The sequence below is a fragment of the Electrona antarctica genome, assembly GCF_951216825.1.
Source record: "Electrona antarctica genome assembly, chromosome: 19".
Classification (NCBI taxonomy): Eukaryota; Metazoa; Chordata; class Actinopteri; order Myctophiformes; family Myctophidae; genus Electrona; species Electrona antarctica.
Genome location: NC_136800.1, coordinates 8865024 through 8888158, shown reverse-complemented (window position 1 = coordinate 8888158; position 23135 = coordinate 8865024). Strand labels below are relative to the sequence as shown.

The window sequence follows — 23135 nt, the reverse complement described above, 5'->3', positions numbered from 1 at the left end:
GTTTATAGTGTCTTCTCTGCACTATATGATATTTAACTTTTTTATTGACTACCGCTCTTGCTCAAGTTGCTCACTCTACTTATTCTGATCTCATGCTCGTAGTATATGTTGTTCAGGGAAAAGGTTGTCTGGTAACTGCCTAAATTGCAATTGTAATCTCTGTTTTAGTCGGATGGTCTTTCCAGGACATGTTCCCCACTGGGCATCAGAATGAACCTTCCAAATGGATTGTAGAAGACGTCTCCAGGTTGATGTTAATTGTCCTAAATGGATTGTAAGAGAATTCTCCAGGTTGATGTTTCTCATTTCTTCACTGTGGATCTCAGCTCTTCCACCAGTGGACACCTGCTGCAGACGTCTCCCGTGTCTCTTCCAGAGGAATTCTGAACGAAAGCACACTTGTCCAGTTGCAGCAACTATATCGTTCATTTCTGTATCGATTATTGTATTTTTTTCCTTTTTAGATTGAGTAATAGAGAAGCACCTTTTTTTGGTTTTATTTTTTAATATATATCAACAAATTATATATCAACTGAAAATTTAAAATCGTTTTTTTTATTATTTTCTTTATAAATCGTTAATAATTAAATTGATTAGTCTGATTGCAACGCGATGTGAGCTAGCACGTACCCCCGGCCTATACCTTTCCCTATTTTAGTACGTTGTGCAACCCTGTTGCGCAAAAACGGCCGATCAACAAGCTCACAACACATCGCAAAGCCACGTGTTGTGAGCTTGTAGATAGACTGTTTATTTTATTTTTGTACATTTTGTAAGACAAAACAAGATAATTTTTTGCCCCAAAAACCATTATTTAGTATGTTCCTTCAACGTGTTCCGCGCTTCCTTCTCTGCCTGCTGGTGTTGTGGAACATCTCCACCAATCACAGCTCTCTGGGGGAGGAGCTCGTCCCAGACCCCACCAGTCACGGCACCGTGGGGCAGGGCAGAGGGGTGTGGCAGCGGCCCCCACCAGATCCCACCAATCAGAGCCAGTCGTTCATTCACGGCACCTTCCCTCCCGGTAGGCTGCATGCAACTATTGATTATTATATCACTTATTACTGCATTTCTAATACACTTGTTATTGTTTATACATCAACCAATCAACGTGAAAACATTAAAATAGATTTATTAAAACCGACTAAGCCAGTTTAAGCCTAATTAAGCACGTAAACCCTATGTATTTTTACTTTGTGTGTTTTTTTTATTTTTTATAATTGATTAAACCTGTTAATTTGATTGGGCGCCCGCTGGCCTAGTGGTCCAGGCACATGCCACATATAGGCTTGCGTGTTCGAGTCCCGTTCATGACGACCTTTGCTGCATGTCTCTCCCCTTCTCTCTCTCTCTTTCCTGTTTCTCTTCACTTGATACTATCAATAAAGGCAGAAAAGCCCCAAAAAAATGTTTTGATCAACTCTTGTGCCCTATACCTCCAGACTTCCTATGGGGTACAGGAACATCTGCCCAGCAGAGCGAGGGGTCCTGGGACAGCGAGGGGAAAGGAGGCTCCATTTGGGACCGCTACCAGCAGGGATCTGATGTGACCCATGGTGTGTCCAGCAGCAGCAGTGACAGCTACGCGCGCTGGGAGGACGACGTTGAGGCTCTGGAGTTCCTGGGGGTTCGAACCTACTCCTTCTCTCTCTCCTGGCCAAGGTTATATACATTCGTCATTCCGTTTTGACTTCACGCTTTCGATTGCTGTTTCATGGATTAGAAATTGAGCCAGTTTTAGTTTAGTCTTTATATAGTTTTAGCGTTATACTTAGTTCTGTAATAAACGCGTGTGGCCAATTTCAAGAGAACCCATTTATCATCTTAAATGTTATAGTGCTCCAGTTCCAGGTTTTGTTTCATCACTTCCAATTGCACTTGCTCATCATCCTGTATCCTATTTGAGTTCTCTCTCCCGATTGGATCAAATTGGTATCCTGACCTCAAAATGAGTTATCTCTCTAAAGAGCTAAAGAAACAGGGAGACCCTCTGTTACTGAACTCAGTTCAGTTCAGTTTTATTTTCGGATATTGAACACATAGTACACAAGTAGCAGAATACAGTTTGTTAAGCGGCAATGTTTTACTGGCCTGTCCAAATGTTCGAAAAAGGGCTAGGGACTAGTAGGGAGAGGCTTGTCGGGCCCTACCCCTGGAGCCTTATTTCCAACTCTATATAGCAATGATTATTATGAGAATATGGAGTTATTTAACACTTACTTTAACCAATAATACATCACTTTTACCCCTGTTAACTAATAAGTAACCTTATTCACTTTTATACCCCCGTTAACTAATAATAACCTTGCTCTTGGACCAGACTCTTCCCTGACGGGAACGCCATCACGGGTCCGCCGAACGCCGCTGCCGTGGAGCACTACAGCCGTCTGCTGGACAGGCTCTTGGGGCGGGGTATCGAACCGCTGGTCACCCTGTACCACTGGGACCTGCCCCAGGCCCTGCAGGACGCCTACGGAGGCTGGCGGAACGACAGCCTGGTGGCGCTGTTCGACGCGTACGCCGCCTTCTGCTTCCGAGCGTACGGCGGCCGGGTCAAGTACTGGCTCACCATGCACAACCCCGCCCTGGTGGCCGTGCAGGGGTACGGCACGGGGGTCCACGCCCCCGGGGAGGTGGGCGGCCTCTCGGCCTCGCTCACTGTGGCCCACAACCTGATCAGGGTAAGACTCATGGTGGTTCTCAATGTGGGGTAACTTCGGAGTATAGTGTTGACAGCAATTTTGTATTTAATTTCAGTCAGTCTTTTGAATAAAGTTTTAGTTTTAGTGTAGTTTTAGTTGACTATAGCATAATATTTTAGTCTACTAAACTATATTTTGTCTGGCCGTGGAATTGCTTGATTTATACTCAGCTGTGTGCCGAAAATGGCAAATCTACAAGCTCAACAGCTTGTAGATCGGCTATTTTCGGAGCGTGACACCTGCACACAACCAAGCATAATTATCTGTTGACCAAACCTTCAATATATTTAGTCTTAGTTGTATTCATCATAGCTAATTGTTAGTTAGTTATAGTTTTGTATTTAGTTTTCCTCAGTGAAAAAAGGTTGTTTTACGAGTCTTAAAAAAAAAGTGTTTTGCCGGATCTTGCCGAATCGTCTCTTATGGGGGTCCCTGGTGCAATGTGTTTTCAAATGGGGGTCTGCGGCTAAATACAGATGATTTTGGGGGTCCTTGCATGAACATGTTTGAGAACCACTGGGGTCAGATACACAGGTTTTGGACAGTAACTACATTTAATTGAGTACTGTATTTAAGTACAAATTAACAACTAAAAAAGAAAACAGAACCTGATCTGATAACATAGTATAGCTGATCTATTTTTGGAGATCAGTTGTTTTCACTATTGTTTTTGTTTTGTTGAAAACGTCTCAAAACTGAGCACTTTGTCCGCCCTGGTGTCAGGTGATGTTTATGATGTTGTTCGACTACAAAAACAAAGCACATACTGCAGTCACTCAGACAGCATGACTTTGAACTTTGAACGTTGTCTTTTATCAGCTCCTGCTAGTCTGTCAATGTTGACATCTTAAAAAAGATTTTACGCTCGCTTGCGTGCGTGTGTGTGTGGGGGTTGTAGCCAGAAAGAAAGAACTTCATGTAATTCAAATGTTGCTAAAATGATCTATTACAAAACTAAACATACTGGCTGAGGAAACTTACATTTTTCTTACATGTCAGTAAAAGATATAGGTGTTCCTATTTAAGACTGGTAAGCAGATGAATTGGGTCAAACCGTCAAAGTTCTTCACAGGAGAGACATTGCGCATGATATGAAGACCTCATTATTAAACACATTATAGCAGTTAAAATATTGCAGTGAATCAATGTTGAATTTATTTAATAATGTATAAGTAAGCCGTGCAGAGCCATGAGGCCCATAGGGGCAGGAGCCTATCTCCTGTCTCCTTAGGCCTCACTCAGACCTTTACAGCGTTGTGAGTGTCATGGCCGCCCCAATGCATTTCCAATGGAGGTCACACTGTTGTATGGCTTTCAGCTGTGTTTCGACTGCCCCCTCCCCCTCACACAACACAAATGTTGTGTCAAACCATGTGACCTTCATTGGAAATGCATTGGGGCGGCCATGACACTACACAACATTCATCCAACAAGCATACAGCAATGCAGTAAAGGTCTGAGCTCAGCCCTAGCGTGAGGCAGCTTGATGTACAAGTACACCCCCTGGACATGACGCTCGTATGCCACAGGGACTTACCCCCAATCCAACCCTTGATGCTGAGCGCCAAGCAGGGAGGCACTGGGTCCCATTTTTCCAGAGTGTTTGGTATGACCCGGCTGGGGTCAGACAGACACTCAAACCAATAATGTATTATAAATACAAAATAATGTATTATTATAATGTAAAATAATGTATTATTACTTCTCTTTTTATTTATTTATTCTTTCTTCCAGGCACATTCCAAAGCATGGCACACGTACAACGACCACTTCCGTCCCGCTCAGAAGGGGGCGATATCCATCGCCCTGGGTTCTCATTGGGTCCGACCGCCGAGAGGCCAGTCCACCCCGGACAATGTGGAGCGCTGTCAGGAGTCCATGGAAGCGATGCTGGGCTGGTTCGCTGACCCCATCTTCACGGACGGCGGCGAGTACCCACAATCCATGAGGTCCAGACACGGAGCCCTGCTGCCTCACTTCACGCCGGAGGAGAGGCGCGGCGTGCGGGGAACCGCTGACTTCTTTGCTCTCTCCTTTGGGCCCAACAACCTCCGCATGGGTCGGAGCCTGGAGCACTATGGGCAGACGGTGTCCCCGGACCTGAGGAGCATCCTGGGCTGGGTGAAGCTGCAGTACGGGGACCAGAAGGTGCTGGTGGCAGAGGCTGGCTGGTTCTCTGAGAGCAGTGTGGGGACAGACGACACAGTGATCATGTACCTGACCAAGAGATTCATCAACCAGGTCCTACAAGGTGAGCTGATAGCTGATCTGCCTAGTGCAAACAATGTGGCACTGGCCTATCATCATCACTCTGGTGAGGAAAGAGTGGTGAAGAAAGAGAGAATGTCTCAAAGTGTGGTTCGGAGGCCCCAAGGGCCCTTGGGGGTGTTCCAGCCTGGGGGTATACCAGCAAAATTAGGACGAGTTTAACGGCCCTTTTTTAAATGTTTTCAGCAATTCAAGAACAGCAGACATGCAAGCTCAGAATGTGTCGCAATGTGATTCTTTGTGAGCTAAAAAAGAAATCTTGACAAATATTCTCTTTTGAATCAATTTGATTGAATGAAAATGTTTGAGAACCACTCCGATCTCTCTATGTATTTTGTTTCAGCGATCACGTTGGATGGGGTACGAGTATTTGGCTACACTGCCTGGTCGCTGGTGGACGGATACGAGTGGAACTATGGGTACAGTGTGAGGCGGGGCCTATTCTATGTCGACTTCAGTCAACCAATCAGAACCAGGCTGCCCAAGAGCAGCGCTCTGTATTACAGACGCGTCGTCACGGACAACGGTTTCCCCGGCAACGATGAGACACAGCAGCACATCGAGGGGAGTTTCCCCTGCAGCTTCCAGTGGGGCGTGGCTGACTCCACCCTCCAGGTAAACAAACAAACTCCACCCAACTTTTCTTTACTTGAGTATGCACACATTTTTGAGCGGTGCATGCCACTCCAACATTTGACTGTGTACATGTCTACTTGAGTATATCAGCACGGCAACAACAGCTGCAGCCGAGCGGTGCTGTTGAAATTAATGTCCTTGGGATTTAACATTTTTCCTGTATAGCTAAATGAAATGAACTCATCAAAGGCACTGCTCACTTCGCGCTGGGTGTGATTTGTTGTGATTGTTTTTGATACTCGGACTACGTCTTCCACCACTGTCGATAAGTGACTGAATGGTGTGTCGTCTGCTCTTTGCAGGTGCGATTCCACCCGTTCTCCCCGCAGTTTACGGACCCTCACCTGTACAGTTGGGACGTGACGGGGGACGGCTCCTTGCGGCCGGTGTCAGGGGTCAGGCTGGACACCAGAGGACCTCAGTGCACCGACTACCTCTCCATCGCCGCACAGCTCCGCCTACTGGACGCCACCGGTGCTACACACTACCGCTTTGCACTGAACTGGTCTCTGATTCTACCCCAGGGAGACCTCTCCGTCGTCAACACCGATGTTCTGAGGTGTGTTTACTGTACACATGGATGTGGACACACGCACACACACACACTGAAACATTAAAATCTATTTTAGCGGGGGTGGCAGTGGATCAGGGGTAGAGTGGCCGGGATGGGAACCGCAAGGTTCCCAGTTCGAACCCGGGCTCCCCCAGAGTTAGTGTCGAAGTGTCCTTGAGCAAGACTCTGAACCCCTAATTGCCCCTGGATGTGCCTTGCATGGTTGGTGCCTTGCATGGTTTCCTCCGCTATCATCGGTGTGTGAATGTGGGTGTGAATGAGTGAATGTAATGCACAATCTATGTAAAGCGCCTTGGATAAAGGTGCTATATAAATGCGCCATTTACCTTGTTCTATCCTAAAAGGTACTACCGCTGTGTACTGACTGAGCTCCATAGGCGGGGCCTGGAGGCCGTGGTGACTCTCTACTACCCCACACACAGAGCTCCCCTGCTGGGTTTGCCCGCTCCGCTGCATGCCTCCGGGAGTTGGCTGAACCAGAGTACAGTGGAGGCCTTCCTGGATTACGCAGCGCTCTGTTACCGGGAGCTGGGTCCTTGGGTCCCGCGCTGGATCACCATCAACGAGCCCAACAGAGTGTTGGACGTTTATCCCCAAGGGGAAGAGCAGCATCGTGCGGCTCACAGCCTTCTTCTGGCCCACGCCAGAGCCTGGAGGCTCTACGAGAGAGAGTTCTCCAGTCAACAGGGGGCGCTGGTGTCCCTGGCACTGCACGCCGACTGGGCAGAACCCGCCAACCCCTTCCTGGAGTCCCACACGGCTGCAGCCCAGAGATTCCTTCTTTTCGAACTCGGCCGCTTCTTAGACCCGTTGCTGGGGACTGCAGATGAGAGGGGGGACAGAGGGGGTGACTACCCAACGGAACTGAAGGCATACCTGGAGGAGAGAGCTCTGGCCGCGGGCCTCCCTGGATCTCCACTGCCTCACTTCACGGACACAGAGAAGGAGGAGATCAGGGGGACGTTGGGTTTCATCGCTCTGAACCACTTCACCACACGATTAGTGTCTCCATATCCGTCCCATCCATACCTTAAACCGCCACCAGACCATGGTTGTCTTCTCCTCAGCGATCCCACCTGGTCCACCTCGGGCCGGGGGCAGGCTCTGGTGCCCTGGGGCCTGCGGAAGGTGCTGGCATGGGTGTCAGAGAGGTATGGAGGAGCTCTGCCTGTGGTTGTCACAGCCAGTGGCGTGGATGACCAGGCCCTTGTGGAGGACAGGCTCAGGCAGTATTACATCAGGAGCCATCTGCAGGAGGCTCTCAAAGGTTGGTCTCATGTTTACAATGCTCAAAGTCTTCCAAGTATACTGTGTAGACAGAAGGTAGAGTACCCGTTTCCTTTTGGGGTAAATTTCCCTAGCTTTGTTTGATTGGCTCAGCAGCAGATTTGAACTGCAAAACATTATGGGAAGGTGTCATGTGTGTTTCCGGTTCAAATCTGAACCATGGTAGAAAAAGTGGGGGAAAAACATGCGACACAGGAAAACAGCAGTTACCGTATGTTGCAGTTATGTGGTCAACAAACTGCTGTGTGTATCATAATTTATCTTTTTGGAATCACATTAAAGAAGAAAAAAACACATAGGTTAGGCAATAATGATCAATATAACATGTTTGTATCACTGATTCAGCAATGATAATTCTATCGTTTTTATATAGCCATTGTAAAACCTTACTTCACCACGAGCTCACAACAAAGTGTTGGCGTGCTATTTTCACCAGAGATTTGTTGTAGAGGAGGGAGACTGTAATAGAGCAGCTGGGGGAATTCAGTGTTACATTATGTTGTGGAAAAGGTACTCACATGTTTTACTTAAAGGGGAAAACCACCCATTTTCAACATTTTACTATGTCATTAATATACCTTAGAGCTGTTGTGTGGAAATAATAAAAAGTCCCCCCATTCTGTGTTTCCTAGAACTGTAATTATGAAAAAAATCATTAACATGGTGAAACACATCTTGATGATGTCATCAAGATGTGTTTCACCATGTTAATGATTTTTTTTCAGACCTCTAGTTCTAGGAAACACAGAATTTTTATTATTTCCACACAACAGCTCTAAGGTATATTAATGACATAGTAAAATGTTGAAAATGAGTGGAATGCCCCTTTAAGTAAAATACGTATCAATATTGCAATGTAGAAATTCTGTTTCGTAAAAGTAAAAGTATGGAATGCAAAATTCCAGAAAAAGCCCACAATGTTCATTGTGAGCTTGTAGATCGCCTATTTTCAAATGGCCGAAATGTAATAAGGTTGAAGTGGCTAATATATGTTTTGTAATAATAATCAAATGTGACTAGTAACTACAGTTTTCAAATGAATGCAGTGGAGTGAAACTACAACATTTGCCTCTGAGATATAGTGGAGCCAGAAGTAAAAGCAATGAAAACTGGGAATACTCTAGTAAAGTAAAAAATACCTCAAAATTGTACTTAAGTACATACGTATATATAGTACTTAGTAAATGTACTTTCCACCACTGGAATTCATTGTACAGTATGTACTGTCCGCATGTTGGTGAATGTTTGAATGGTGTGGTTGTGCAGCTGTCCAGCTGGATGGCGTCAACCTGCAGGGTTTCTACGTGTGGAGGCTCCAGGATGAACAGCTCCCACGCTTTGGCCTGTTCTCCTCCACCCACCACAAGTCCAAGCCCAAAGCCTCCGTCCAAGGTTAGTAGACTCTTCTCCTCCACCCACCCCCACCAGTCCAAACCCATGCAAAGCCTCCATCCATGCATCCATCTTCAACCGCTTATCCATAGTCGGGTCGCGGGGCCCAAAGCCTCCGTCCAAGGTTATACATTATATATTAGTTTAGAACTTCGATTTTGTTTTTAACTTCATGTTCTCCATTTCATTTTTAAAGAGGGTTATTGATTATCTTTTGGTTTCTGAGCGGTGCTTCCCGCTCCAACATGTGGCATTGTGTGTATGTATGTTTGTCCACCCACCTCATGTGGCATTCAAATCAATGGCAAAATAAACGTGCAATATATGTCTCCCCCCGCCGTGATGTCGCCCTTTATCATCAATACATCATATTTGAGGAACATATGACCGAATTTCTCCTTTCATTGTCAATGGCAAATATGAGATGCAGGGGACAAAAGCTGTATATAGGAGGCCCTCAAAAAAATGTCAAAGTATATATATATATATAGAGGCCTATATGTTTGTTAAATAATCAACTAAATTGATTAGTTCAATCAGCTGTTCCCCTAACATCCTTGCCTCCCGCCGCAGCGCTCCGGGAGCTCATCAGCCATGGCGGTTTCCCAGAAGGCAACGCTACGGGACGATGTCATCACTCCAGTGAGCCACAGAGCCAGTCTTCTCCTTCTTGCACCATCTGTGCACACATCCTCCTGCTGCTGCTGGCAGCGGCTCTCCTGCTCTGTGCCGTCTTCATGATCAGCATCACCATCATCGTCTTCATCAACAGCAGGAGGAGGACCAGGAGGAGGATGGAGATGAAGGGGGAGGGGCTGGAGGTTTTAGTGTGCTCCCTTCCACCCGACGTCAGACGTCAGACGCGGGACACCAGGGTGACGTCAACGGCGAAGATGCATCACAGAATTTGACGCCACAGAAAGTGACATCACAATGGCATCACAGACGTCGGTGGTGTACTGGTTGTACTGGAATTCTGTGATCGAGTAGGTAACAATTCTAGATGTTGCATCCTCAGAATTTGCGGACGGAAATTTGAGGACGGAATGTGTGGACGGAATGCATCCGCAGATATTGCACGCTTCGATTGCATGGAATAAGGTGTGTCATTGTCTCCACCAGGCCGAAGGCATGGGGAGAGAGTATGTTTTGCACTCCGTCCGTCCGTCCGTGTGTCCGTGTGTCCGTCCGTCTGTGAACAGCTAATCTCCGGCACCGTTAACCCGGTCGGTGCCACATTTTGCACACACACTCCCTGGATGCCAACGATGAACCTCTGCCTCTATACCTCTATAACAGGCCATTTCCAGAATGGCCTGTTATAGCGCCACCAGGAGGCCGCTTTGTGCAAAACAGGTTTTTGGACAGTACACCTACATATTTTGTCCAAACATCACGCAAATTGGTACACAGTCTCTCTAGAGCGATTCAACGAAACGGGTCTTTCAGATTTCTCAGACTCCATCCTGATTGGCTAAGATTGGCTTCCAAAGTTTGCAGGAGTGCTCGGTTTCAAACAAAATGCTGCAAATCATGAACACATCATGTGATTTCCGTGAAATTGTGCACGCACATTCCCACTAGGCAGAGGAAGAAATGCCCCATGAACATTTTCAACTCAGCCTCATGGTGGCGCTATAACTGGCCGAAAAGTGTTTTTACCTCTAACTGCACGGATCTGTGAATAACTTTGTATGCCAACTCCCTAGAGGCCAAGGAAAAACCTTTGCCTGGAATCTGCTCTTTATAGCGCCACCAGGAGGCCGACATATGTAAAACACATTTTCTAATATTACTCCTTCAGATTGTATCCCAATTTCACGCAAATCGGTACACATGCTCTCCATAGTCATGTGATCAAGACGGGTTTGTTTGATTTCTCATAATCCACCCTCATTGGCTACGATTGGCTCCTAAACTTTTCAGGAGTAGCCCGCTTTGTACCCGTTTTGTACAAATCGCCACAACTACTCAACGCAGCGTCCGATTGTGGTGAAACTGTGCATGCATATTCCCACAAGGCTTTGAAAGAAATGCCACTTGACCGTTTTCAAATCAGCCTCATGGTGGCGCTACAACAGGCCAAGCCGCGACACACACACACACACACACACACACACACACACACACACACACACACACAACACACACACACGTTTATATTGCTCCTAAACATTTTGCCAAACATCACACACACACACTCCTATCCTCCTGGTGGAGACCTGTGCCCAGAAGGCCACTTTTTCTAGTTTGCAAAGTGGTTTGATTATTTTGCGGTACTTTGCCTTAATAACTACCCCCGCTGCCGCTGGTCGTCATGACGCGCGCGCGCGCGCACACACACACACACACACACACACACACACACACACACACACCCCCGCACGCCTCCTCCTCCGCGCCACACATACACGCACTGACAGAGTAAACAGAGGGCATTTAGCCCACACGCTGCCTACTAGTGTAGCTAATCTAGCTATCCGGTCAAACTGCAACTATCACTCAAAACAAAATAATGTTTTCTACAGTTGCGACAGTGTGGCGGTCCTACGTCACATGCATTAACGTTGGTCGCTGGTCGGACATGGTCCAGCTGATTTATTTTTGTCTAATGCGAAACAGCGTGGCTGTCCATACAAGGAGGAGGAGAGATGATCTACCGAATCTATCTAGCCCACCAAAACAAACATAAATGTACTTTTGCGTCGCATTATGGATAGCGACAGAAAGACCCAATGGATATAATTAAACAATTGTTCCCCTGTGCACAGCAGCACACACTGGGCCTCATGCGCCAATAAGTTCCTAACTTTTCCTCTTACATTTCAAGTGAATTCCTAAGAGAAGTCCAGTCAGATTCATGAAACGTTCTTAAGTAGGCAGAATTGTTCGTAAGCATGTTCTTATGATGATGAATCCAAATCCTCGTAACTTGAAGGGGTGTGCCAGTTCATTCAAATTATCATAGGTAGACACCCCATATATCCTAATTAGCATCCTAATTACTAGGGATGTACCGATACACTTTTTTCATTTCCGATCCGATTCCGATCCAACAATTTCTGTGTTAGCCGATACCGATACCAGAGTGCTTTTAAAAAAAAGTGTAAAGCTTGTACCGTAAATCCTCATTTATAATCCGGGGGCTTTTATTTGTCTCAACCGATTCTGATACCGGGCTTTTATTGGAAGGAGGCAGCTATAAGAAGGAGGCCTATATTTCTACTTTTCAAACTGATCATAATGAATAAATCACATTTTGGGTCTGTTAGACAGTTAGAACCCTGTAAAATGTACTGGACTCATTTATTGAAACCAAGTCCTCATAAAATATTAAAAGCTGCAGTTGCGGGTGCTCACTGGTCATTTTAACTTTTTATAACAATATTGGCATATTGCCTATGGTAAATACCATAATAAAATCAACACATCAATTTTAAACCAGGATTCCCTGCTTTCATATGACATGAAAAAAAATCCAATGGCAGTCCCTCAGTCAAATCTGGTCACAGTAATATTTACTATCCTATTTACTGCAGTTTAGATGCAAATAATAACATAAACATAAAATGTATGGTGTATGGTAGGCCATTTCCTATAATATCAAAGCAGCTAATATGAACAGTGCAACACTGCAGTGATCCAACTATTGCAACTTCAACGGGGGGGAGAGAGAGAGAGAGAGTCGCGTTAGAGAGAGAGACGCGAGAGAAGGACCCCCAAATTGACATGCATTCTGCAGACCCCCATATGAAAATATTTTCTGCTAGGGAAAGGCTTTGAAGATTTATCAAAATCGAAAATAGCCGATCTACAAGCTCAAAATGGGCAGTAATGGGACGCGTTTGTGAGCTTGTAGATTGACTATTTTCAGTATTGTCAAGTATAAAATGGGATTAAAGTGGTAAAATGTTCCATATTTTGCTGTGGCCTGGAACTTCCTCAAGGACCCCTTGAGGTCCTCAGACCAAACTTTGAGCATCATGCAGATGGCGCTGTTTTTCCTTTATGTTTTCAGATGCACTTAAGAACGAAAAAGGCACCCTAAGAGTGCTCTACAGTGTGCGTAGATTCTGTTCTTACCTACGAACAAATCACAGCTAAGAAAAGATTGAGGGATCCCAAAACCTTCTTAAAAACGTCCTAAGTGGGTCTAAGAACAAATTTCCTCTTAAGAACTTCTTAAGAACGGTTGGCGCATGAGGCTGTCTCCAGGTAAGAACAAAAAACTGATTTGAAGCTGCACTTTCACTTTGTGTTGACTTACTGCAGAGTCCTCAGTCCTGCAGCGGTGCAACCCCACAATGGAGAAATTATCTTATCTGTCACTAACCTCTCTACAATGCCATGTTATTCAATATATTAGTTTAGCACAAAATATAGGCTTTTCTAAACCAAGCCCTTATTCAAAAGTTATGTAGGCTGTCATTGTATTTTATGTGAATTAACTCACAGTTTAAAGACGCTTAAAGACAGAATTATGTGAAAAGACCATGAACAAGACAGCATTATTGTTCAAATACTGCTTCACCGGCTTGAAAATGAAAATTGTCCAGAATTGTAAAGATCATTTTATGTTACATTAATGTTATTTATTTTATCATTAAAATCTTAGTGTTTGCCAATTAGTTGGGGTGTCCCTATTCTGGCTATGCCATAGACCAGATAATACTTTCCAAAATATTCAAGAACATTCAAAAACGGAATAAAGAAAAAAGCTTGAGCTTGTGGCTATTTTCACTATTTCTGAGATATAGCTTGAAGGGATTTTTCACTGTAAAACATGTCATTTTCATATCTAATCTGCCTTTTGACCTTATTTGTTGTTTATTTAATTATTTAAATATAGTAATGTTCTGTTAGGCCTGTTATTCCAAGCCTGAAATCCATGCATAAAATAACTAATTGAAAAATTAAGGTCTCCCCAATTCATTAGGATATTGTCCTAATGAATTAGTTGGGACCCCCAAATTAAATTTATATTAATTAGCCTAGGGTGACAGCCTGACAGGGTCCTAGGCCATTTCATTATGATTTTCATCTCTGGACTGGGTCCCCAAAACATGTTTACAATATTTTACAACAGTAGCTACTTATATTTTGTTATTTAAAGCTGTGATTATTAAGAAGCACTGTTCTGAACCAATGTTCACCGGAAAATCATTTTTTAATTGATGGCCTTAATGCCCTGGCCTTGTGCCCTCAAAAAGTTGACCACACTAAAGGCCAAGTGGCCTTGCCCCTAAAAGGATGAAATTCCAGGCATGCATGTGTGTGTCCATCCGTCCATCCGTCTGTGTACAGCTAATCTCCGGCCCCGTTAACCCGGTCGATGCCAAACTTTGCACACACACTCCCTAGATGCCAACGATGAACCTCTGCTCAAACCTCTGCCCAGAAACGGCCTGTTATAGCACCACCAGGAAGCCGACTTATGTAAAACACATTTTTTTATATTACTACTCCATATTTTTCCACAAATCCTTAAAATCGTTACACAGTATCTCTATAGTCATGTGCTCAAGACAGATCTGTCCGATATTTCATATTCCATCCTGATTGGCTAACATTGGCTTTCAAAGTTTACAGGATTGTTTTGAACAAAAAGCCTCAAATCATGAACGCAGCGTGCAACTTACGTGAAATCTTTCACAGACGTTCCTACTAGGCTGAGGAATATATCCCACCCTTTTCACATTGGCCTGTTATAGCACCACCAACAGGTGGATTTTTGCAAAACACATTTTTGGAATGTCTCCCTGGTGGAGACCTGTGCCCCGAGGGGCACTTTTTCTAGTTAGATTACAGTCATCTAGTAACAGTACTGGGCATAGCACATGTGATGTGAACTCAGGGAATAAACCTATAGGAATAAGCATAAGAGACACCGTTGACCGTACAATTCTAGCATGCCAGCTTACCAGCGGATGATACCTTGATAAAGTTGATAGCTCTCATTTCATTTAAAATGAGCAGTGGTGGAAAAATCCGGAATTCAAAATTTAAGCTACTTAACACAATTTGTGCCCAAGACGTCTCCAGAAGATATGAGGTTAGGGGACTTACGTGGCCGGTTAAGACTGATATGAGGTTAGGGGACTTACGTGGCCGGTTAAGACTGATGAGGTTAGGGGACTTACGTAGCCGGTTAAGACTGATGTTAGGGTTAGTAATAGTCGGGCAACGTGACCAACGCCACGTCGGACGTCAGCACGTTTCTTAATCGCTAGCTCAATTGCATTCAAGTCATTAAGTAACCTACTGGTGATTATCGGTTGATTTTCATTCGAATCCGCTAGGTGGAGCGCCACACCTACCATCAGCTCCCCTCCCAGTACCTACTGCAGGACTTGCCACACCCAAGCTGTGCTATAGGAACCCATGACCTTGACATTTATTTAAAGGATAAGCCCCTTGAGATGCATCATCTCGTTTTAGACGGGGTCCTCGGGCACAACACATATAAGACAAAGCAATACATCAAACATGTCAACACAGTGAACACACATAACAATACACTTACTACATCAACAAAAACATACACATAGAGGCTCTCCACCACCTTGTGGTGCAAAGGCAAGAGCTCTACCAACTGGGCTAGCCGAACACAAATTGTGTCAAAATATCAAGTTGCTTCAGAGAGCAGGCAGACCGCAGAGGGAAGAAAGCCATTAGCCTGGCACAACAGCTCCAGTCAGTGTGTATGTGAGTGCATGTGAGTGAGTGCATCATGCGTTGCGGTCGATCTGTTGTTCCATTTGTAACCCCACTGGCTCTTGATCATTGAGCTACTCAAATATGTATGTAATACGGAGCAATGTGCTGGAGCGAAATTTTGTATTCCATTATTGATTATATTGTTTCGCAAAACACCTAATTGTGCTGTGATCACTTCGGTCACATGGGTGCTTGTTGAGAGAAGTAGAAAAGATTACGAGCACACTCAGTCTGTATAATGCAATTTGTCGCGTGCACGGCTCATAAATATCCACAACCCCTTTCAAGATGATTTAACATAGCGTGTCTGTTGTTATTTCTCAACAACTACCGGCGGGGCATATATTATCCCACTTAATAAATACTAAATTGACCCAAAAGTAAAAACAACTCTCTCTCTCTCTCTCTCTTTCTCTCTCTCATTAGCAGGCAGCAGTGCAGCACTATCTCTCTCTCTCTCTGTTTCTGGCACAACAGCGCCACTTTTGGTACTCATTGGTACTCGTGCTCATAGTGACATAGTTAGTCACATAGTTAGTTAGGTGAACACATAGGTGAACACGGACATTGCTGTTCCTTGGAGTGGTTGCACCACTCAAAAACACAGCTATTCCCTTGCTTACAGTAATGAAATAGGTGTTGTGCTGGGAAGACACGGTTGCCTCGGAAAACATGGAAGCGTTGATCAAATAGAATCAATTTCCGGTTACTGGCATTGTGTATTTCTCGCTTCAAATGTTTGCAAAAACATTCTTGAGAGCAACCAATATTTAGCTGTAAATGACATGGCGTGTTTGTTTACATGGCTGTCATGTACAGCACTAAATCAAGCAGCGCAGATTGATGTGAGCAGGTGATCTGAGCCTTTGATTAGACAGCGGTCTGTTATTGAGCCTGAGGACATAACACACCACTAGATTCAGAATCAAGCATTCAACCAAGCCATGTAATTAAAGAAAATAATAGCCAGCATTCCGAGTCCTTCTGGTACTTTTAATTCAGAGGCACGGACAGCATACACGGACACGTTTCTGCGTTATTTTCTTAATACTTGCTGAGAGAACCATGAGCTGTATGTGGGAGCTTATTGAAACCTGCACTGCAGACAGATAACAGTGGAATTGTATTAATGATCTTGTCTGGAGCCTCCTGCAACCCACCCTGCACAGAGAGAGGCCTCATTATGACCTGGGAACCTGGCTGGGAGCAGAGAATGTGAGGGGGAGAGAATGGCTGTGAACTGTTTTTCAACGATAACGTGAGTGGTTGTTTTATTCATTATTTTGCATTGCTTCTCGTCACATGCTGTCAATCCTTGAATCAAACATAATACATTAAATGTATTGGTGGAAGGTTTGTGTAGCTGCTGAAATGAAATAAACGATTTTTGTCGCAATTTGTATTTTTTTTTAAATTCGCACAATAAAAAAAACAATATAAAAAGGTAACATTATAGGGGGCACGGTGGCACAGTTGGTAGTGCTGTCGCCTCACAGCTAGAAGGTCCTGGGTTCGATTCCCGCTCGGGACGCTGTGGGTGCCGGCGGTGCGTTTCCTCCTCCGCGTCATCAGTGCCCATCCCCGAGGCGGGGTTGGCGAAAGTGCCTTTCTGTGTGGAGTTTCCCCCGTGTCCCCTAGGGTAGGTACCCTCACAAAAAACATGCAGCCGGGGCACCTCATGGAGGGGAAAGGAACTGGTTGGAATAACGTGTTCCTTCCACGCGCTACGTCCAACCAGGGAAACTCCCCCTGTCAGGTGTAAAGGAGCAACTTGGACACTCAGGCATGAAGGAAGCATGAGTTCAAGTCCGTTGCTCTCCCCATGTCCCCCATACATACAGGGACTAGGTTGGCGGAGGGTGTGTAGAGCCCAGGATCACATTAGATAATTGACACAGGGGTGAAAAATGAGTTACAAAATCGTGGGATAATAATTAAGAAAAAAAAGGTAACATTATGAAAAGTAAGTGCAGTGACGATAAAAGAAAAATAAACCCTATAACAGGCTTATACATGGCATGTTCTCACCAATAAACAAATAGTAAGTTAGACAAAGTAATCAAACATAAGGTAGGACAAACAACGAATAGCCTACAACAATAAATACTCGTGTGCAGTTGAATGTGTGGGTGTGTGAGTCTGTGCGTGTCTGTGTATGTGCATGCAGAATTAGGCACCATTTTAATTGTGCCTTGTATTTTTATTGTATTATGCATTACAGAGTAGGGTAGGCCTATTAACACCAAGCTGCACTTGTATACTTTTGCACTTGACATTTCATCTATTATTTACATATGTACTGGTCATGTACGCATGCAGGGCATGTGAAGTGACCTGCGCACAATGCACACACACTCCGAGTTATCATCAGTCAGGTTCTAACTTCTCAGGAGGTTTTTCTTGATTGATTGAATACTTCATTTAATCAGAAATGCAAACAGCACGTGGTACAGTCAGATATTAAAGGGACACTTCACTCCTTTTGCAACCAGATCTTATTTGAATGATGTTTGGGAGACAAGAAACACTTTCCTGGGGTTTTTAGGTGGGTAATATGTGTTTAGATATTTTAGTATTTCATAGTGTCCATAATATCATGGACACTGGGCTCACTTCGTTCCTGGACTACAATTCCCATAATGCTTTTGGCGAACTGCTCCTCCTTGTGGATAGGGGGAGGGCTGTCTTACTGAGACAACATGTAGTCCACATGTAGTTAATTAAATAAAGTTAGAAAGAGAAGACTCCATGTTGCTTCATGGAAGGAAAGAAACATGCGCAATAAGAGACCAGGAAGTTGTACATGCACAAATTTGGGCATGTACAACTTGTTTGTCTCCCAAACATCATTAAAATAAGATCTGGTTGCAAAAGGGGTGAAGTGCCATTATTAACTGGGGTCCGCTCCATTTGAAATGTTTATTTATGTCCACATAAACAGAAGTACATGGATGCCGTGTATACAAAGGACATAAACACTGCCAGTGCAGTCGGAGAACAGTCAGTTACAAAGTGCATCGACGGCAGAACATTGTTACATACAGTAGTAGGCTATATAGTTTTCTTTTTTTTCTGAATCTGAATCAGATTTATTGTGACATCACAGGTTTACACGGTAATCTGGTTCAAAGATAGCATTTAGCTTGACTTGGTTAGCATATTATGAGTGGTCTGATCACATCTTTAGCTAGGAGATCTTTTTTTGTTTATTGACAATGCAAACATCAGATTACAGAATCCTTGTTTTTTTTTTCTTAAAACAAGACACAGCGGACATGGGGGGGCAATAAAGTACTACCTATCATTGAACAACCCCCGCATTATCTGCTAGCCAATGATATCAGGGGGAGCGGTGCTTTACGTGAATGGCTATAGGGAGAGTGAGGGGAGGGGACAGAAAGCTGATAGAGGGTGTGGCTTTTCCATGTTTTGGTGAAGTGCCGCGCCCCAACCCTGTTATTATTAGATGTGAACACAGGGAATAAAGCTGACCATCTGATGGTTCAAACACAATGACAACCTCCTCGCTTTGATCAAGTAACACAGCTGATGCTGCAGTAGGCTACTAGGCCTGCCAACTTACCAACTGAGTATTAATGTAAGTGTTGATATAGCCTACTTTTTAATTTATAATCAATCATTTACATTTATTTGTAACTTTATGCACAGGAGGTGCTTGACCACGTGTGTGTGTGTGTGTGTGTGTGTGTGTGTGTGTGTGTGTGTGTATTCAGAATGTTGCAAAATTATTGCGTATTGTAAATAATGCTGCTTTTGTTGGAATAAGGAAGGATGGATAAACGGATAAATTGTAAATTGTAATTGTAAATTGTAAGGGGTTTGTGTATACTGTGCCTGGTAATGTGGTTAATGGTTATGTATTGATTGTTTTGTGTTTTGTCTTCTCAACTAATCAGAGGCTGTAACCCTGTGCAGTCTTCCATGTGAACCTCTCAGTCCAGATCATCATGCATTTGCTCATTCTGATCATTGGCGCCACACTTTTCTCTAAAGGTAAGTCTTTTTTGGTGTGTGTGTGTGTGTGTGTGTGTGTGTGTATGAAGTTCTTTATTTTATCTAACCACATCTTAGTTTTGAATTATGACTTGTATGACATACTAACATCACAATCATCATGGAACAGTTTTCAACGGTATAACCTCACTAACCTGTGTTATATGTTCATGTTTTCTTATAGGCTATGCCCTGAAATGTGCATGTGATAAAGACGGAACCCTGCCCTGCAAATTTGGAATAGGAAAATAAATCGACTGTCCTGTATCCCAGCAATGTGCTGGACTGATAGTCTCTGTAACTAACGGTAAGTGATAGAGGTATAGATAGACAAATAGCTATAGATTACAAAGTCACTTTTAAGATATCTTGTGCAGATATTATGGTGAAATAATAATTTGGTGGAATGACAACTATTTTGTTTTTCAGTTGAACTGGGAGAGGGATGGCCGTGGAATACATACAGGAATTGCATGCCAGCCGATCTGTGCCACACTGGCTCAGTCTACTTTGGAAACATCAACAGTTATGAGAACATCCAGTGCTGTTCCACTGAACTCTGCAATGTTAACTTTACGAGCTATAGTAAGTATAAAATGTCTAATAGCTAATAGAGGACGTCTGCTATAGGGGTATACTCCAGGACTCTGAATCCCTGAGCAATTACCAATTGTATAGTTTTGAAGGCTATTCTGAAATTATATGATAACTAAAAGAACCTCAAATATAGTGTCAGAAAAATCTTTTATATATGATTAGTCCCATAAGTAAGCCTTGCCGACCCATGAGGCCCATAGGGCAGGAGCCTATCCTCTGTTTCTGTAGCGTGAGGCAGCTTGATGTACAAGTACACCCCCTAGCTGGACATGACGCTAGTATGTTGCAAGGACTTACCCCCAATCCAACCCTTGATGCCAAGCAGGGAGGTCCCATATTTCAGAGTCTTTAGTATGACCCGGCCGGGGATCAACCTTCCAGTTTCAGGGCGGACACTCTAACCACAAGGTCACTGAGCTGGATTAGTCCCACAAATAAATATTTTCTACAAAGATGCAGGCAAAAAAAAAGAAAAAAAACTTGCTTAATATGAAATCTCCCCTAAATCAAACTACATAAAAATTACAAAGTGAAAATGAAAATTATACCAATAATACCAATTACAGATAAAAATGTCATAATATTTAACAAACTGTCACAAAGAGTCAATCATAGAATCTGATAGAATTTAAATGATGAAATGTGTCCTGATGGTTGTAAGCAAGTTAGAACTTCAATTGTGTATGTTTTGTTGTACATGGGGTTAAGGGTTTAAATATCATTATGAATGATTTTATAAACATCAAAATGTAAACCTTACAGCAATGAGTACCACAGACGAAAAACAGTCTAAGTCCAAATTTCAGACTGACCCCTCCATGAAAAGGCCTCGTTGTCCTGAACCCTTATCTATCATTTATATATTATGGATCAATAGTGTGGACTTAGACTGTTATTCGTCTGTGGTACTCTTGACGACAGGATAACGTATACCAGTGGTTTGAAGTGCTACACATGCACAGATCCAGAGGACTGCGAGAACACACAGAAGACTTTAACGTGTAGATCACGTCAGACCCGCTGCATCTCAGGTAAACCAGCCTACTATGGTTTCAGACGACTGCCTTTCCAGTTTACCCAAAGATGACATTTAATATATTTCACATTCTCTGTGGTAGAGTATGTTACTACAATTTAACTTGTGCTATTGGGGGGGGGGGGGGGGGGGGGGGGTTGTATTTTGTATTTGTATTTTATTCTATTGAGACATTTGGATTGTGTCAAAGGTCATGTCTCACCTAGACACAGGAATCTGACACAGATTTGAACCTGATGGTCAAGATTCAATTTATCCCAGGCTCTATTACCTCAATGGTAAAAATGTCAGCATCTTGCGCAGGAAACTGGGTTCAAATCCGGTGTAGAAGAGGAAAGTTACGTAGTGCATCTTTAAGCACAGCCAATAATACAGGTTTTTGTGTTCACAGTGGTGGAACCTTATGGAGACAAGACCAGGATCGGCTGTGCCACACCGAGCATGTGTGGAGATTCTCAATTCATGCTAAACATGGTGATGAATATTAGCCTGTCAGAGGACTCTAAAATAAGCTGCTGTGAAGATGACTTCTGTAACACGATCGATAATTTTAAAATGATTGATCCTCCAAGCACTACTGTCACTCCTGCAAACCTCGCTCCTCGTAGCACCATGAGTGATGTTAGCCTCTTGTTCCTGGTGGCACAAGTGATGCTAGTTTCCAGATCTTGTTAGCACCAGCATGTGTTATGTTTAAAGAATAAAAATAAAGTTCTTGGCCCAGAAAGCTGGCATATCGGTTCGGGCACTTAGGGCAGTCTGACAGTGTGTTGCGGGTTCGAATCCAGATCCCGACAAGCTTTTCTGCATGTTACTCCCCATCTCTCTTCCCATTTCCTGTCAGTCTACTACTGTCTTATAAATAAAGACACAAAAGCCACTCCCCCCCAAATACTACTTCTTTTGAGAGACAAATGAACTAAAATACTCCACAAGTAAATTATATTAAAACTAGAGCGGTGCCAGTTGTGCACTGGCCTACTTGGAACGATGCAAGTTGGAAATGCATGGCCCGCCCAGTTATTACTTGCGCAAGCAGAGCGTGCAAGTATTGTGGTCGGCTGGATCAGAAGTGGTATGTATGTATGGTGGTCGTGGTAGTCATTGTGGTCATGGTAGACATATTCTATAACTTATAATTGGCTCGTTGATGGTGACGTAACTGTCTCCACCAGGCCGAAGGCATGGGGAGAGAGTATGTTTTGCACTCCGTCCGTGTGTGTGTCCGTCCGTCCTTCCTTCCTTCCTTCCTTCCGTCCGTCTGTTACCAGCTAATCTCCGGCACTGTTGGCCCGATCCATGCCAAACTTTGCACACACACTCCCTGGATGCCAACGACGAACCTCTGCCCCAAATATTCCTCAACGGCCTGTTATAGCGCCACCATGAGGCCGATTTAGGCAAAACACATTTCTGTAGATTACTCGTACACATTTTATCCATACATCACACAATTCGGTATACACTATCTCCATAGTCATGTGATCAACACGGATCTGCACCATTTCCCATCTTCCTTCCTGATTGGCTAAGATTCTCTTCCAAAGCTCACATGATTGGTCCGTTTCGAACAAAATGCCACAAATCACAAACAGTGTGCAATTTCCGTGAAATTATACACGCACATTTCCACTAGGCTGAGGACGACATGACACAATTTATTTTCCAAACCAGCCGCTGGTGGCGCTATAACAGGGCAATTCCTGTTTTTACCTAGAACTGCATCGTTCTGTGTACGACTTTGTATGCGCACTCCCTAGAGGCATGGAAAAACATTTTCCCTGCATCCCTCCACATCTGCCGGTTATAGAGGCCGATTTCTGCAAAACACATTGTTTACAGATTTCATCCCAATCTCATGCAAATCGGTATACATGATCTCTGTAGTCATGTGATTGATTCTACACTGATT

The 23135-nt window shown here is 43.9% G+C and overlaps 1 protein-coding gene and 1 long non-coding RNA gene across 3 annotated transcripts; both read left to right on the top strand.

The window, feature by feature from the left end:
- Window positions 1–819: 819 nt before the first annotated feature.
- Window positions 820–9770, top strand: klb (klotho beta; the record flags this gene model as incomplete). The annotated part of the gene is made up of 9 exons (XM_079530355.1): window positions 820–1024; window positions 1443–1662; window positions 2321–2681; window positions 4437–4953; window positions 5314–5585; window positions 5909–6165; window positions 6525–7447; window positions 8734–8859; window positions 9433–9770. The coding sequence occupies 9 exons, from the start codon at window positions 820–822 to the stop codon at window positions 9768–9770; spliced, it is 3219 nt and encodes a 1072-aa protein (XP_079386481.1).
- A 6863-nt stretch (window positions 9771–16633) lies between these two features.
- Window positions 16634–20169, top strand: LOC306943618. Of its 2 annotated transcripts, none has more exons than XR_013792434.1 (4): window positions 16634–16834; window positions 19494–19590; window positions 19775–19897; window positions 20020–20169. It is a non-coding gene; the product is annotated as an uncharacterized lncRNA (long non-coding RNA). The 2 variants fall into 2 exon arrangements; XR_013792435.1 differs by lacking the exon at window positions 16634–16834 and adding an exon at window positions 19089–19174.
- The last annotated feature ends 2966 nt before the right edge of the window (window positions 20170–23135 follow it).